The 17,512-nt window shown below is 38.5% G+C and overlaps 1 protein-coding gene across 5 annotated transcripts in view; it reads left to right on the plus strand.

Annotated features, from left to right (window-relative positions):
- TENM3 (teneurin transmembrane protein 3) overlaps positions 1 to 17,512 on the plus strand; it is a 629,396-nt gene that overhangs the window by 480,191 nt on the left and 131,693 nt on the right. For all 5 annotated transcript variants that reach the window (XM_069573182.1, XM_069573184.1, XM_069573185.1 and 2 more), the window contains one exon: positions 9,966 to 10,088. In XM_069573182.1, coding sequence (XP_069429283.1) covers positions 9,966 to 10,088 — 123 coding nt within the window. The remainder of the gene's footprint in view (positions 1 to 9,965; positions 10,089 to 17,512) is intronic.

The following is a 17,512-nucleotide window of genomic DNA, read 5'->3' on the forward strand; positions in this document are numbered from 1 at the left end:
CTCATGAAATTTAAACACAAAATGAAGAAATTTTGCTTTCAAAACCCAAGATACCCAAGGAATAGTATGCATAAAATGATAGTTTGAGCCCATGCAATTTTACTTTATTGTAAAATGAAGACAAAGGAACCACAGCACTGGTATTCTAATATGTTGATATTTTATTGATGCCAGATGTTTTTTTTTTTTCCCTTAGGCTCGATGATTTAGCCTAAATATTTATATTTTAAAACATTATATTGACATACCATAGAATATAAATCTGGAAGAAACCTTAAAGATCAGTGAGTGTAGCTCTTCAGATTTTTACATAAATAAGATATCTAAGCCTCAGAGAGGCCCAGGGACTTGCCAAGGTTCCAGAACTCGATAGAGCCAGAATTGAGACTTGGACCCAGGTCTCTCTAAACGTAAACTGAGGGCTCCACAAGATGCCACACAGCCTGTGCTGAAAACTGCATCATACCTATAAATGATCAGATTCTGGTTTTCTTCTCCTGCAACTTCTGATAACATGTTCTTAATGATTCTTTCTCAGAAAGATTATTTGAGGGAAAAACATACCATGGTGGATGTGAGGTGAATTTCAAGACAGGAAAGCGTTCAACCTTAGCTTGCTGAGATGAACTTAGAAGGTTTTGGAGGCTAAATCCCACTGAATTGCGAATACTTTCAGGATATCTTTTAGCTTAGTTTTTTGTTTGTTTGTTTTACCAGAATCTGGTTCTCATATTACCTCATACTTTTTTTGTCTTTGTTGGTTTTTACCAGAACCTGGTTCTCATATTATCTCATACTTTTTTTGTCTTTGTGTGAATGCAGGCTTGATCTTGTGATATTAAATAGCATTTAGCCAATAATGCCAGGCATGCTAAGAACTAGATTTTAAGTTGCCAAAACCTCAGAGCGTACTCTTCAGGGTTCTGGTGACATAAGCTGGGTTCAGGTTTCCGATGGCAAGGGTGCTTGCTTCTGTGTTTGCCTCACAACATCCCCTGTAATTTACTCTAAGGTTCTGGCAGATTGCTGGACCATGTCACCAGCTGTCACCACCCTTCCTTCCCATCCCTGTTTGGCAGTATCTGAGAACACAGGCACGCCAGTAGAAATAATAGTAGCTGTGATAACAACTTCGGTGGCATGGTCCCCAGAGACAAGATCAAAATTTGGCACCATTTCTCTCAACATGAAACTAAAAATGGCACTGAATTTGCTCCTTGGTGGCATATAATTTTCCTTAATGACACATTTTGGTTTCAAGTCTTCTACATGCTGGCTTTTAAATATCAAGCCAGCATACATCGGTTAAAAACAATGCCATGCCCATTTTTTTATGGGGAGGAGGTGAAATAAATATAATACCACACACTCCTTTCATCTCCATCAGCCTTGAAAAATAAAGGGAGTGGATGCTATAATTTCTCTCACTTCAGTGGTATTTCAGAGCCTGAAAATTTCTTCATAAAATTTCACTGGTAGATTTTCACTGGCATATTGTCTCAAAATTCTCTCAATTAATGAGATTTTTTTCTTGGCATTTCTGAAACAAAAAATTTAAGAAATTATAGAATATTTTTTGAGTGACACAGAAATATTTTAATTTAAGCATCTTGAATTTGGTTACAATCTAAGAATACCAGGCAAAACCCTTAAAATGTAGTTCAGAGTAGACTACTGGGCTATAAGTAACATAGGTTGCAAAAGTGATTGACAGTTTAGCACTGAGTTATTTCTAGAGTTGATATCTTTGTAACTTTTTTATCATTGACTTGGGTGGTAGTATAAAAAGTATGCTCATGAATTTCGTAGATGATAAATGTCAGATACTACAACTAATTTAAGAGAGTTCTGACTGGGAATCATCTTGAAAATCTGTATTTTCCTGCTGTGCAAAAACAGGAATTATACTAGGTACTTTCTAACACATTATTGACTGGGGCATTTTGCAGAAACTAACTTCTGTGGCATTTATGCATCTCCAATCAATAATGTGCTAAGACTGCTTATGACTGTTACCAGTCTCAGATTCTCTGTTATCATCCTTATTTCTCAGGAACCAAGCAATGGAGAGCCAGCCCTCTAAGATCAACTCTAAGCAAAATATTGAAAAAGCTGAATTACATATTAAATTTTTCCTGTAACTATCCCCTCCCATTTTTCCATAGCTAACATCCTATACATTATTCCATTACCCCACCCCAAACGCATCATTTTCCATCAGAGTACCTATTTTTAACCCCCTATCTGCAAAGGTCCATTTGTGCTTCTCCTACGACCCCCCTACTTCTCACACAAGAGACAGTTAAAAACGTATTCAAATATAAGGTGGGCTGTTCAAGATAAAATAATATAAATTGCTGTGGCAGGATATGGACATGGAACGACAGACTGGTTCCAAATAGGAAAAGGAGGACGTCAAGGCTGTATATTGTCACCCTGCTTATTTAACTTATATGCAGAGTACACCATGAGAAATGCTGGGCTGGATGAAGCACAAGCTGGAATCAAGATTGCTGGGAGAAATAGCAATAACCTGAGATATGCAGATGACACCACCCTTATGGCAGAAAGTGAAGAGGAACTCAAAAGCCTCTTGATGAAAGTGAAAGAGGAGAGTGAAAAACTTGGCTTAAAGCTCAACATTCAGAAAACGAAGATCATGGCATCTGGTCCCATCACTTCATGGCAAATAGATGGGGAAACAGTAGAAACAGTGCCAGACTTTATTTTTTTGGACTCCAAAATCACTGCAGATGGTGATTGCAGCCATGAAATTAAAAGACGCTTACTCCTTGGAAGGAAAGTTATGACCAGCATAGATAGCATATTAAAAAGCAGAGATATTACTTTGCCAACAAAGGTCTGTCTAGTCAAGGCTATGGTTTTTCCAGTAGTCATGTATGGATGTGAGAGTTGGACTGTGAAGAAAGCTGAGCACAGAAGAATTGATGCTTTTGAACTGTGGTGTTGGAGCAGACTCTTGAGAGTCCCTTGGACTGCAAGGCGATCCAACCAGTTCATCCTAAAGGATATCAGTCCTGGGTGTTCATTGGAAGGACTGATGCTAAAGCTGTGGCCAGTACTTTGGCCACCTCATGCGAAGAGTTGACTCATTGGAAAAGACTCTGATGCTGGGAGGGATTGGGATCAGGAGGAGAAGGGGACGACAGAGGATGAGATAGATGGCTAGATGGCATCACCGACTCGATGGACATGAGTCTGAGTGAACTCCGGGAGTTGGTGATAGACAGAGAGGCCTGGCTTGCTGCGATTCATGGGGTTGCAAAGAGTCGGACTTGACTGAGCGACTGAACCAAACTGAACTGAACTGATGGCAGTATAAGAGTACAAATTAATTCTAGGAAGACTTCATGAAGAAATGTTATGTGGACTAGATGTTAGGGTGTTGGTGAGATTTCATCAGGCAGAGTTTGGGGAAGGCACCCCAGAAACCAGGAATTATAAGGAACAATGTCGTGGAAGCAGAATAATTAAGGACACTATGGTAGACAGGCAAATCTGGCCAGCTCAGGGGTCTGTGTTATATTCACCTTGTTATGCAACAGAGCTCTAGAACTTTCTCATCTTGCAAAATAGAAACTCTATATCCCCCCATGCCAGCCCTAGGTACCATTCAACTGTCTGCTCCTTTGGGTCTATCTTAGATGCCCATATAAGTGAAATCAAGTAGTATTTGTCCTGTGTATTTATACAATAGGCTTCTCTTGTGGCTCAGTAGTATAAATAACCTACCTGCCAATGCAGGAGACACAAGTTTAATCCCTGGATTGGCAACCCACTCCAGTATTCTTGCCTGGGAAATCCCGTAGACAGAGGAGCCTGGCAAGCTACAGTCCATGGGGTCACAAAGAGTCAGGTTTGACTTAGCAACTAAACAACAACATATGTATATGGTATTTTCTTTATCCATTCGTTAGTGGATATGTGGATGTCTTCTGTCTCTTGACTGTTGGCTCACTCCTCCCTTTTCCTCTTAGCAGATGGAGTCGCTTACCATCCTTCTACACCGGGTCTTTGCTGTGTGTGTGCATTTGCTCTGTTTATCTCAGTGGGGCTGGGGGTCGGGGTGGTGTTGCTGTAACAGGCTGTCTTCATTGTCTCGCCCACAACCTTATGGGCAGGAATGCCTGGGAGCTTTGCAGAGAAAAGCACCTGTGGCAAGGTTCAGGGAAGGTAAAACATACATTCTTTAGCTATGCTCTGTGTCAGATGGACTACTTTAAATAAAATATTTAAGTTTAGTATGTAGTTAGAAAAGTATACAGAACCTAAGTGAACAACCCAGTGGAGCCACTTCCCAGGCAGAAAAAATGGAATATTACCTGCTCTCCAGAAGCCCCCATGGGGTCTCCCAGGCATCACCTCCCCACTTCCCCCTGCAGAGAGTCACTCCGGGGACTTTCACCTGCTTTGAATGTTATGCACGTGGACTTCCACAGTATTATTAACATCTTCTGTGAATGGGTTCCCTTGCTCAGTATTCCGTTTGTGAAGTTGTTGCATATTGTGGCATCTGGAGGTGGCTCACTCACTCACACTGCTGTGTGGAATTCCATTGTATGATGATCCTATCATTTGTTTCTCCATCCTACTGCAGGCAGACATCGGAGTTCTTTCCAGTTTGGGGCTGTAACAAATATTTCTGTGAACATTCTTGTTCATGCCTTTTGGTGCTCTGTGGATACATGTTTCTATTGGATATGCAGGCTGAATTTTGTACATCTATGGGGACTTACCCACTGTATCTAAGATTTTTTAATATGGAGAAAATATATTCTAATTCCCAACAAGCAACCTTTAAATGATCTTGCAAAAATACAACTATTTATAGTTGGTAAGCATCTTGTATTTACAACTCAATTTTAAGAAATGGACAACTTCTGAGTATGTCTGCTACTCAAAAGAGAGATGCATTAACAATTTGTGTTAGACTTTTTATAATTCCCTTGAGGCGAATGCTCAGTTTTGATTCAGATAAGTAGGAAAACAGCACAGTACAGGGAAAGGAATCCTGAAATAGAATCAGGAGGTCTGTTATGTACTTTGAAAATGGAGTCTGGTGTTGAGTGAAGCTCTTGACACTTAATATGTATAACTTAAGATCTCTATGCAAATACAGAGACTGAGCCCAAGTTAATGAGACAGAGAGACACACACACAGAGATACATGGGTCCTCTTCATGCACTAACTGGGTGAATCACTGACCCCCTCTCTGCCTGTGTTACAGGGGTAACGATCCTATCACACACTACATTTATTAGGAGATAATAGATATCAAGGTATTTTAAAATGCAAAAACACACTGATTATATCTCCATTAGTATTTCTATAACTTTGAAACACACGCTGCTGTTTACTTGCGTAATTTTTAATTTGTTTTTAAGACTCTTGGAGTTAACCAAAACAGCCTGTTATTAATTTAATCACTGTCATAACATTACTGTAGAACTTTCCTTTTGGAACAATACACACGACGGAAAAGTATTTGTGTGGCAGGGCGGTGCCTGGAGTACACAAGTGTTACCGGTTACTGATTTTTCCTTCCCTCCCCTCCAAACTCTGTCTCTGCCTTCAGTTTCCTAGATGTAGTGCAGAATCATGTCTCTAGCCTACGACCCTCACAGAAGTTACAGTTGACTCCCTTCGGTGTGGATTTTCACATTCCACCACCCTCGGGTAGGCTATAGGTGGTGTGTGTGCCCTTTTTCACCAGAAGGTCTGGGTCACGGTCCACAACTTACTCATTTGGAACCTTACGCTCAGAAAGTCTCAGATTTCACAGATTTACAATAAAAAAAAAAAGTAACTACCTAATGGAGCCTTTGAGAAGATTAAATGAGATGATAGGCTAAAGCATAAGTGCAACACTTGACACATAGCTAAGTGTTCAGTGAACATTTTATTTTTAAAAAATATTGCATCCCCATGTTCCCACACCAAGGCAGAGGACCCTGTCTGCGGCTGAGAGAATGCCTGGTATTGCTACCAGTCTGTGCCACCTCGCCTAAGCTGTCCTCATTAGCTAAGCTGTCCACCCAGGGGTCAAGGGCCCCGCAGAGCACAGAGCTGCCAGCCTCCTTTCTGGCACTCTTCCCATGCCCTCCATCGGGTCCAGGGCAAACCAGGACCCGTCACAGCATCATGAAGAGTGGCCGCAATTGCCTTCTCACGGGATCAACTCTGCTTTCCAGCCTGGGCATTAAAGAATTAGGATCATTCTTCTTTCTTTATAGATGTATTTTGTTTCTCTAATTCTCCCTTTGTGTGTCTGCCAAGATAGCTCATTACACCAGTGCTCAGTGATTTCAGTAGCGTTCTGACTTTGAGTTTGTTGCCTCCTTTTTCTCACTCTCTCTTTGTATCTCTCTCTCTGTATGTGTCTCTGTCTCTCATTAACTTTGGAATCAACCTCTATATCTGCATAAAAATCTCTCGTTACACATCAGTGTCAAGAGCTTCACTCAATACCAAACACCAACATTTTCAAAGTACGTAACATCCTAAGACCAAACAACTGTTTGGTGTCTGTTTTCAAAGCAGAGTTTAACAAGATACAGTACCATTTGGTATGTTTCTTATTATATGACATCTTAAGTAGAACCAAAATCCCATTTTACTGAGATTTTCTATAATAAAAAATATATGTAATAAAGCTGTGGCCCATCTGGCAAAAAGTAAAATAGCTCTCCAAACACAAACATAACATTGCTTTTTAACATTTGATATCTGTGCATGACCCAGGGACTGTTCCTCCTCTTCAGAGTCTTTTAAAACCAGTAATGTAAGCAAATCCATCATTCAAGAAGGCTTTTTATGTTACATAAAAGCTCACAATGATGATACGTTATTTTGTGTAGAAACTATGGCTCTTTTGGAATATTATTGCTAAGACAGAGTATGTCTGTCAAAACTTATTGTACGTAGAACTACAGCATTTTATTCACACATTGCTGAACTATCTGAAACCTTGAAAAATGTATGAAGTGATAAATGTTAAGAAAGCTTCTGATATTTTGCCACTCAAAAACTACATACTCTAATGCAAAATGACCTGAAATTATACTTCTTTATGAGTTGACAGTTTGTATATTGGAGAATTGTAAACCTGTATCTTAATCCTTGAAAAAATTAGTCTTTAAAGGAAATTGCTGAAACACTATAATTTAAACATTGAGTATGAGCCTATATGTTTGTTACAAATTGTCCAGGGTGGATGTGGCTATGTTCCTGTCTATGTTTGGTGTGTTTCTTTACTAAAGGATGACTTTTATATGAGAAATTGTTAACAAAACAATGTGAGACTGGTAATAGAATGTCCCCAAACTGTTGAATCTTTTTTAAAAAATTGATCAATTATACACAGTGCTAATGGCCTTTCACTCAGCTATTATACTTTTCCTATAGCATTATGCTAAGACCAGTCATTAATTCTTCATTAATAATGTAACACTCCATTCTTAGCCATTTATATTTTTATTTGGTATTTATTAATTTTGCCTTAAATTGCTATACTTGTGTCCACAAAAGTGTTGTCAGAGATTTTAAAACCTCCGAAAATAGAGTTTATTTCTTTGACAGATGCTTACTGAGATCTGGTCAGTAGCAGACACTGTATAAGGCAAATGAGATACGTGAATGATCTAAGACAATCTTGGGAGATACTTCATGCAGTCAGGAGGTCTCCCCAAGAAGCTGACACCAACCATTAGAGGGAATAATAGGTATTTTGCAGTGGGTAAGGAGCACTGCAGATGCGGGGCCTAAGTGGGGTGTTTATTGAGACTCTATGGTCTGGTCAGGCGACTACAAATGGTTCAATAACCTGGAGTACAGAATAAGTAAATGAAAGAGCTACATACTATGGGCTTTCCCAGTAGGTGCCAGCTATCCTTCATATATATGGCCTAGAAAATTCCTGGAGAAGGGAGTGGCAACCCACTCCAGTATTCTTACCTGGAGAATCCCATGGAGAGGAGCCTGGAGGGCTACAGTCCCTAGGGTCACAAGAGTTGGACACAACTGAGTGACTAACACACACACATCCTTCATATACATGGTCTAGAAAATTCACATCATTTAAGGTTGGTTTAACCAGCCTCATTTTGTAAGTAAACCTAATGTTTAGTATTACATCATTTGTCCAAAGTTAAATTCTAGATTGAGCTTCCCTGGTGCTAAAAAGTCTGTCTGCCAATCCAGGAGACACAAGAGACAGGTTGGATCCCTGGGTCAGAAAGATCCCTTGGAGAAGGAAATGGCAACCCACTCCAGTATTCTTGCTGGGAAATCCCATGGACAGAGGAACCCGATGGGCTACAGTCCATGGGGTCGTAAAAGAGTCAGGCACAATTTAGCGACTAAACAACGACAAATTCTAGACTGAGATTGAACCCACGTCTAACTAATTGCTCTTTACACTGTAACAGCTCAGTTTTGTTAATATATGTTCGATATTTAATAAGGGCTTTTTAACAGCAGTCGTTATCACACTGTCTCTAACAGTACTTTCTAAACTCTTACATCTCTCTTTGGTAAATTACAGTATGTATAATGAATATACACTGTCAAATAATGTTGAAAAATTCTCCTTCATGACATAGTAATATGACAATCACCAGATTTCCCAATGGATATTTAGCCTTCCTTAGGGATTAATTCCTAAACTCTATTTTGTGGCGCACAAATGAACCTTCAGTGTTAATGATTAATGTGACAGTGAGTATTATTCTAAATGTTTTTAAAGAATAAAATAAAAATATCTAAAATAATAAATTGTTACCTTTCTCTTTCTAATTACTTAGTCTTCTAGTTAGCTATTTGCTAAGATTTTTACATAAAGAAAATTAGTAAACATATAAAATTTATATATGAATTTATACATAAATTTATAAGATTATCAATCCTACATCAAAAACTTTATGTGAAGTTACCTGACACTTTGGAAAACACCCTGACGCTGCAAAAGATTGGAGGCAGGAGGAGAAGGGGATGACAGAGGATGAGATGGTTGGATGGCATCACCAACTCGATGGACATGAGTTTGAGTAAACTCTGGGAGTTGGTGATGAACAGGGAGACCTGGCGTGCTGCAGTCCATGGGGTTGCAAAGAGTCAGACAAGATTGAGTGACTGAACTGAACTGAACTGAATCTGACACACACTCATGTTGCTTGATCTGTGCTAGTACTGACTTGTAAGTCAAAGATTTGAAGATTATTCATCTCAAATTAAGAATATTCGAATATTACTGTATGTTGTGCATCGGAATCCATGTTGACCATTTCATGCACCATATTGATCTGTGAGACGAATTGTTACTTTAGTCCAAGTGAAGAGTGCCATGTCTTCTTCAATTCAGTTCAGTTCAGCCGCTCAGTCGTGTCCGACTCTTTGCAACCCCATGGACTGCAGCACACCAGGCCTCCCTGTCCATCGCCAACTCTTAAGAACCTATAAATGTTACAACCAAGTGTGCAAGGGGCCTGTGGTCCTGTCCTGCCACTCACTTAGATGATGGTGAGTGGTAGAATCGGAACAAAGCAGAGCACAGAGGGATTCATTCCGAGAGTTTCCCGGTGCTCATTAGCCGAATCAGATCAAATCTTTATTAAAGTGCTGCCGTGTTGCCTTGCACTGCTGCCTGAATTGCCTTTGTGTGAGGAACTGTTTTCTGATTTTTATTAGGTGATTAATCCTTGGCATTTCAGAACATGGGAATTTCCACTTTACATGTGACTCTTGTTACTCAGAGTATGGACAGTCTGACTTTACATATGACTCTTGCTATTCAGAACATGGTAATTCTAACTTTACATATGACTCTTGCTGTTCAGAACATGGTAATTCTAACTTTACATGTGACTCTTGTTATGAACAGATGTACCATTTGCTGTTGTAGCTGGAAGCAGCAGACCTTTAAACAACGTGTGTTTTTTACCCCCAGCAATGCATCTCTTTGGCCTCAATTGGCAGTTGCAGCAGACAGAAAATGACACATTTGAGAATGGAAAAGTGAATTCTGATGCCATGCCAACAAACACGGTGTCGTTACCTTCTGGCGACAATGGTAAGAGAAAGAATCACGTGTCCTCTGTTTTTCTTTTAACACTTCTTTTCCATAAATTTATTTTTACCCGTGTTAGAGCCAGTTGTGTATGGGAGAAGGAAGAGGTTTTAGAATTACAAATATTATCTCTGAATGAGTGACTTTCATTCAGTTACTTGAAGCCTTGAACATTCACATTTTTATTACGGGAATAATACAGTGCTCTGCCTTCTGAGTCGATGGCTAGGCTTTTTTTGCCTTTCCTTCAAAAGTGTGCGTTTTGTTTTATTTTTAGTCTGTAAATAGATTCTAATTCAGTGTATCATCTCTTATATCACCTTGGGTCTCTTATATCACCTTGGGTTTATTGAGTTTTCTTCATTCAGCTAGTATGTGAAGTTGGAATACCATCTTCATTTTGTTTTAGAAGCTTTTACATACAAAACACATTAAAGGATTATCGTTTATTGACCTTTCCTCAGCTTTGCCCTTTCTCTAAACTTTCAAAAGTTTACACTTTAAGCTAACAGGCTTTCAAATCAATTGGTTCTGAGGTTAAAAATTGGTATTTAAGAGGTTATTAGAGAATGCTGTATTTCATTTTTTTCAATATAAGCACCCAGAAAAATGTGTACATGTGTAAGTATATTTATTTGATGTAGCTGTTTTTATTATATGTGTGTACACACTTGTATTTATGCTTGGCATTTGGCATTCTCTGACTTTTTGCAAAATGTCAAAGTACTTTATATCTCAAAGCAACCAGATAAAGACACCTTTTTCCGTCACATGAGAAACAGGCTCTTTGCCTTTCAGCATTTCCCTGGCTCTCCTTCCTCTTTGTTTCTAATCTAGAATATTTTTCTTCTGCTTTGGCATCAGTTATTTTCATCCTCATGTGGCTGATTTCTTTGCAAGACTGAAAAGAAGCTATTATATATCTATATAGTATATTTATTTGTATTTTATATGTGCAGCTACTTTACATGTACCCACTGGCTGTGACTAATGCTTTTACCGTATTTTTTTGTTCTTTGCTTTTCCATCTTCTGTTTTAATAATAATACTTCATGACACCCCTCTTCTTTTTTAGGAAGGCTGATGGATTTTAGAAGATGTTAGATTTTCACAATAATAATAAATACCACCACTCTTGCCCCTGTATAGAGTGTTTACTACCAAGTGCTATATATGCACCTCTCTTCTTTCTTAGGGAGGCTGAGGGATTTTAGAGGACGTTTCTAAATGTCAGATTTTCACAGTAATAATAATACCGCCACCGCTGCCCCTGTGTAATAATAATACCGCCACCGCTGCCCCTGTGTAATAATAATACCGCCACCGCTGCCCCTGTGCAGAATGTTTGATACCAAGTGCTGCATTTTCAAATAAACTGTGATCTGCCGGTTGATGGCAGTGACAGTGGGAATTAGCACACAGTGGATTAAAGAGGAGTGAAGAAAAGCTGGCCTAATTGAAACTGTTGGTGGGGAATCTCAATTAAGTGAAATATAATTGCTTTAAACAACTGGTTAATCTTTAATGCACTGATAACACAAATATGAACAGATCAGTAACTATACAGGAATTAAAAGTATTTCTTTTGGGTTTATATAGATTGAAATGTAGAGTGTCTCTTAAAGTGGATGATTCCTGTGAATGATCAAATGGCACTTGTTGACCACACATGTAGGGTACTTCTTACAAACGGAAGAGAAAAATGCTTATTGTACACATTTTGCTTACTTGTTTATACATCCTAACGTTTTATTGGGTTTCCCCCAATGCCTTGGCAGTAAAGAATCTGCCTGCCAGTGCAGGAGATGCAAGTTTGATCCTTGCATCAGGAAGTTCCCCTGGAGGAGGAAATGGCAACCCACTCCAGTATTCTTGCCTGGAGAATCCCATGGACAGAGGAGCCTGACGGGCTACAGTCCATGGGGTCGCAGAGAGTCAGACGTGATCGAGTGTCTGAGCACAGCACATTAATATAAGACAAAATGAAGGCCATCAATTTTGGTTAGTGTGACTCTGGCAAATGACTTCTCCAAGTTAAAAAAAAAAAACTTTTATAGGAACTTCCAGTTTTAAAATTAATAAGTCATGGATATAATATACAACATGGTGACTTTAATTAGTCACCCTGAGGATGAGGTGGGGGGCCCCCACTCTTTCCCTCCTGCAGTCCCATAGCTGGGGCTTCCTTCTCAGGGTCTCCTTAGCCCAGCCCTCCTGCCCCATCCCGCACGGTGCTTTTGAGTAGGGGCCCTGCCAGGAACTGACAATTCAGCGATGGAGCCATAGTGTGTATATTCACACAAGCAGGGACAGAGGAGCGCATGGGAGGTTGTGCCCAGGCATTACCCCCTAACCTCTGGGGAAAGCGAGACAGGGCAGAGACAGTGTCTGGGGTCAATCTCTTCCCTTCCTCCACTTGTCTCATATATTTGAAAGCTGTGAAAAAGTAGATCTTAAAAGTTCTCATCACATACAGAAAAAATTGTGACTGTCTATGTTAGACATATTGTGGTAATTGTTTCACAATATATATAGTTATCAAGTCATTATACATCAGAAACTAATATAATGTTGCATGTCAATTATATGTCAGCAAATAATTAAAAACCCCTTTTGTATGAGAACAAATTGAAAAACTATGTGATTCATCCTCTTTAAACAAAAAAAGGTTCAGATTGCTTTTAAATTTTACATTTTTGTTCATCATGTATGAATTTTCTCAAATACAAGCCAATTTCAAAGAATTAGATTTTAGAGCAAGTTAAAAGTTGCCTACGAATTGAAGAAATGGGGCTAACAGTGCTTCAAGAGTATTGAGTTTTATTCAATATTGCATATAGTATTTATGTTGTTGCATTGTATAATAGCTGCTTAATTAGATGCTACATTGATTTTGTCCATTAAACTACATTTGCAAGGTAATGTTTTAATTCACTTAGCTCGTGATGTAACACTCTGTATACATAATGTTAAGTTATGGCATGCGGTTGTTTATAAAAAGATATTTTCTCTCAGAGATCTCAAAGTCAGAGTATAAATCCAAGGTTAGATCATAGAATTGGAGGGTGGGCTATTGATTGTCTATAAATGCCCAACCTTGCTTCCTGATGCCTTAATTATTAGTGCCTCTGTGGGACCTAAGATGATATTTATTATCATTTACCTTCCTTGACAATTGTTAGACCTTCAGAGTTGGATGTATTTTCTGCCTTTTCATTTTAATCAGTATAGGCCAGTTCACTCACATGATGTGCAGGCAGCAAGCTCATGATATCTATGACCCCAAAGAGTAGTATTTTGTAACTTTGAGTGGTTTTCTTGATGTCATAGAGTAATTCTCAAACAGATACCAAACCCCCTAAATTACTGATAGGATTTTTAAGTACTACTCTGTTTTGTCCTTATGATATCTGGGGGTTATAAATTATAATTCATAAAATGTCTCAGAGTATAAAGTCCTTTATTTGATGGAGTTATCTAAGAAATGCCACTTTACTGATGTGTTTCTATATAAACTAGGAATCTCATAAGAAGGAGAGGAATAACAATAGCTATATGTACTCAGCCTCTTTATGTTTTCACACTCTGACAACCATATTTTAAGACGTTAAGACTGTTGTGACACACACTTACTGATGAAAGGAAAAATCACAGTTAGCAGGTGAAAAGACAGCCAGTGGCTCCCACGTTGAGGCACAACAGGACAGGATGGGGGCGGGGGGAAACCTTCAAGATGATACTTTATTGTGTTTGAAGACGTGGTACATCTCACTCTAACTGTGAAGGTTTTAATTGGTTTGATTCCTAACCCACACACTTTGAGTTTAGAATAACTACAGGGCAGTCTGTTGCCCCGTCTATTTTTTTTTCCTCCATCCTTCCTCCTTTTTCTCTTGGTAAAACCTACAGACCACCTTCGTATTTCCTGTGATCGTTCCCAGGTTCAGACTCTGGGGGCTTAAGGATGGAGTGATCTCAGTAAGGGAGGATGGCGAGCACTAAAACTAGCCCTCCTTTCATTTCCTCTGAAGCCAGAGTTTTCTGGAATTCAGGACATGATGAAAGACATCTGTCTCCAGGCTTTTATCTGGGAGGACTGACGAGCTTCAGAGGAAAAGGTTGTCCAAGTATTTACAAGTTTATCAAACGGTGTCAATGGCACGCTGACTTCCAGGTGTGTTTACAATCAATAAAGAGCATTTGAAAATGCTAACAGCAACGACCACGCTTGACCTGGCCGAAGGAGAGGAGGGCCATGACTTGAAAAGCAGCAGTGCAGAATTTAAAAAAACAAGGCACCTTCACAAAACTCTAGTCTCCTGACATTCAGATAGAGGCTTTTTAGCAGGATTGTTGTACTAATATTAGCGGCCAGTTCCATGGATTTAAGCAGAGAGAAATCTGTGATGTCCTTATCTCTCTGTATCACTGATTATAGTGAGAGGGTCAGGTCGGCATTTACCTCTTAGGAGAGAGACATTTTGAGACCTCAATTCAAAATAAATCCTAGATTCTAAATAGTGTAATAATTTGAAGCAGAGAGACATTGATAGGCACTTAAAAATGAGCACATTTCATAGGATAAGCTAGATCAGTGATCTTAAAACTATTTTGTTCTTGTGAGTCTAAAATATGTGTATTGAGTTGTATTTCCTGCAACCATAGTACTCTTAGGTGGTTTTTTTTTAATCTGTTTCATTCTATACTGAATTTTGTTTCCATTTATCAGTTGCACGTATTTGGCTGAAATCAACCTAATTATGATATACATAATGTCAGTATTTTAATAATTATTAAATATAAAAAGTGAAAATATTAAAAAATACCTCTCTGGATGAGATGGGGACTTTTCAGACAGTTTATGCATTCACTGATGAATATTGCCTATTACAAGAGCAAAGCAAATTTCAATATCAATTCTATTCCTGTTTTTCCTTTTTTATAAGTGTAAACATAAGAACTCTCCCTACAAAATAAGCAGATGGGAATGTTCGAAGTCCTTGTTAGTCCTTTGTTAAAAGTCACGTAGTGATCTGTTTCCAAAAAGTATCTTTAATGGTCTACAAGTGTCAATTCCACCACATTTCTTCTTCAATTTTATTGAAAGTGAGGAATTGGCAGCTACCTGATTTCAAAAGGATTCTTTACGCAGTTTTCCAAATCAATCCAAATTTCTCAGTTTCCATGGAGTACACCAGAAAAGGCTTCACCGAGGCGTAGCAAGATGCAAACCACTAATGATATGTTATTCTTTTACTTAGTGGCACTTTATTTTATCTGATATGTACAGAATGCAGTAGAAAATGGAGCCATTGTTCATTTTCATTTACCTTTCTTATAATCTCTTTTGAATGCTTTTATCATATTATATACTTTTAGTATCTCTAATTAGCTCATCAAATGTATGGGAAATACTCACTATTTAATTTACTGGTAGAGCTAGTTTTCAATAAAATCAAACTTAACTTTCTTCCATAAAAAGTCTGACTTGTTTTTTTTTCAGTTCAAATAAATTAATATAAATTTTGTCACAACCATCTCAGCTCAGAATTCCTGTGCTAGGCAGGCAGTAGAGAGATGGATAAAACTCAAAGCCTTGCCAGGAGTTTGACAATTGGATTAAATAAGGCATCATTGCCGTGAATACTTCTTACTTTATTGATGTTCTCTTTGCAATCATGAAACTCTTCTGCAGATGAAAAGCATTCAGAGACAATGGGTGAGTGGGTGACAGGGCACAAAACAAAGATTTCTCTCTCCCTCTTGATGCATCCGATGTTAAAACTGCCAGCAGTCTTAAATAGTCCATTTCTTAACTTCATTGCACTTTGCCTTTGCTAGAAATACGTGTATGGCAGGAAAAACAAGAGAGACCTTCCTTGGGTTTATGGTGTCTTGGTTAAAGAATGTTTATCAAACCTGGACTGGCGATTCGTTTCATATATGATATTATACATGTTTCAATACCATTCTCCCAAATCATCCCACCCTCTCCCTCTCCCAGAGCCCAAAAGACTACTCTATACATCTGTGTCTCTCTGTGGCGGATTCATGTTGATATATGGCAAAACCAATACAATATTGTAAAGTAATTAGCCTCCAATTAAATATATTTTTAAAAAATTTTTTTAAAAAAGAATGTTTATCAGCAAAAAGTACTTTCAATTTTGCCTGTTTGACACACTGGAAACTTTATGTTCTAAGAGAGTGTATCAAAGAAAGATTTTGGATATGTGAAAAGTATGCCTGTCTGTTGTAATGGAAGTCTAAATATGGGAATTGTTGAGGTTCTAGAAATAATTTCCATAAAATAATGTTCCCCTTTTTCCTACATTGAAAAGTCCTCATGTTCCATAGGGGTATGAACTACTCTTGTTTGAAGAATACTGGACCAGATAACCTCCAAGGGCACTGGAACTCTGAAATTCTAGGAAGATTTTTCCATTACAGGTAGACAAAAAAGAAACAGTCCACTCAACCTTGGTTCTTTTGTATTACAATTAAAAATAACCTTCTTTCTGAAAAAGAGCCACCTGTTAAATTAACTATGGGACTAACTATACAAGTAGATACACTTCTCGACCCAGAAGTGGGTACACATATTGTTGCAGTGAGAAAGATTTTAACACCTCAAAATCAGGATATAAAGAAAGCAATAAAGCAAAACCCGAAACCCTAGATATCAGAACTTGGTTACTGTTTCCAAAGCTAATGCCCTTGGGCAAAGATGATGTTTTGGAAAACAGTGCTGGGATTAGCACCAGCTAATGCTGACCAGCTCTCAAAGCATGGGTACACTGTTAAAACATCTATAAGCCATTTCTAGCAGCAGTAGATAGGATCAAGACCAGAGAGCAGATTAAATCACGTAAGCTTCAGATAGGAACAATAGAACTTGTTAATGGCAATAATGTATAATAACAGAGTTAGAAATCTGTGCACATAATGAATGAGTCTAAATATGAATGATCTCATGTGTAAATACGTGTACCAACGGGTCTTAGTGGGATAAAGGACTACTACTCTACTCAGTATTTTAAAAAATAGTATATGTAGAAATCAACCAAAACTTATTAGGAATTTATAATAAATTATAATGCAAAGAATTTTCCCTGGTGGTTCAGGCAGTAAAGAATATGCCTCCTCCAATGCAGGAGACCCAGGTTTGATCCCTAGGTCGAGAAGATCCCCTGGAGAAGGGAGTGGCAACCTACCTCAGTATTCCTGCCTGGAAAATCCCATGGACAGAGGAGCCTGGTGGGCTACAGTCCACGGGGTCGCAAAGAGCCGGACACGACTGAGCAACTTCACTTTCACTTTATCAACAGTGAATAAAAGGGTAGATGTCAAAAACTTAGAATAGTATCTGGCATGTAATAAGTATACAGTAAGTTTATTTAACACATTAGAAGTGAAGAAAAGTTGAC

This window comes from Ovis canadensis, chromosome 26 (assembly GCF_042477335.2).
Source record: "Ovis canadensis isolate MfBH-ARS-UI-01 breed Bighorn chromosome 26, ARS-UI_OviCan_v2, whole genome shotgun sequence".
Taxonomy (NCBI): Eukaryota; Metazoa; Chordata; class Mammalia; order Artiodactyla; family Bovidae; genus Ovis; species Ovis canadensis.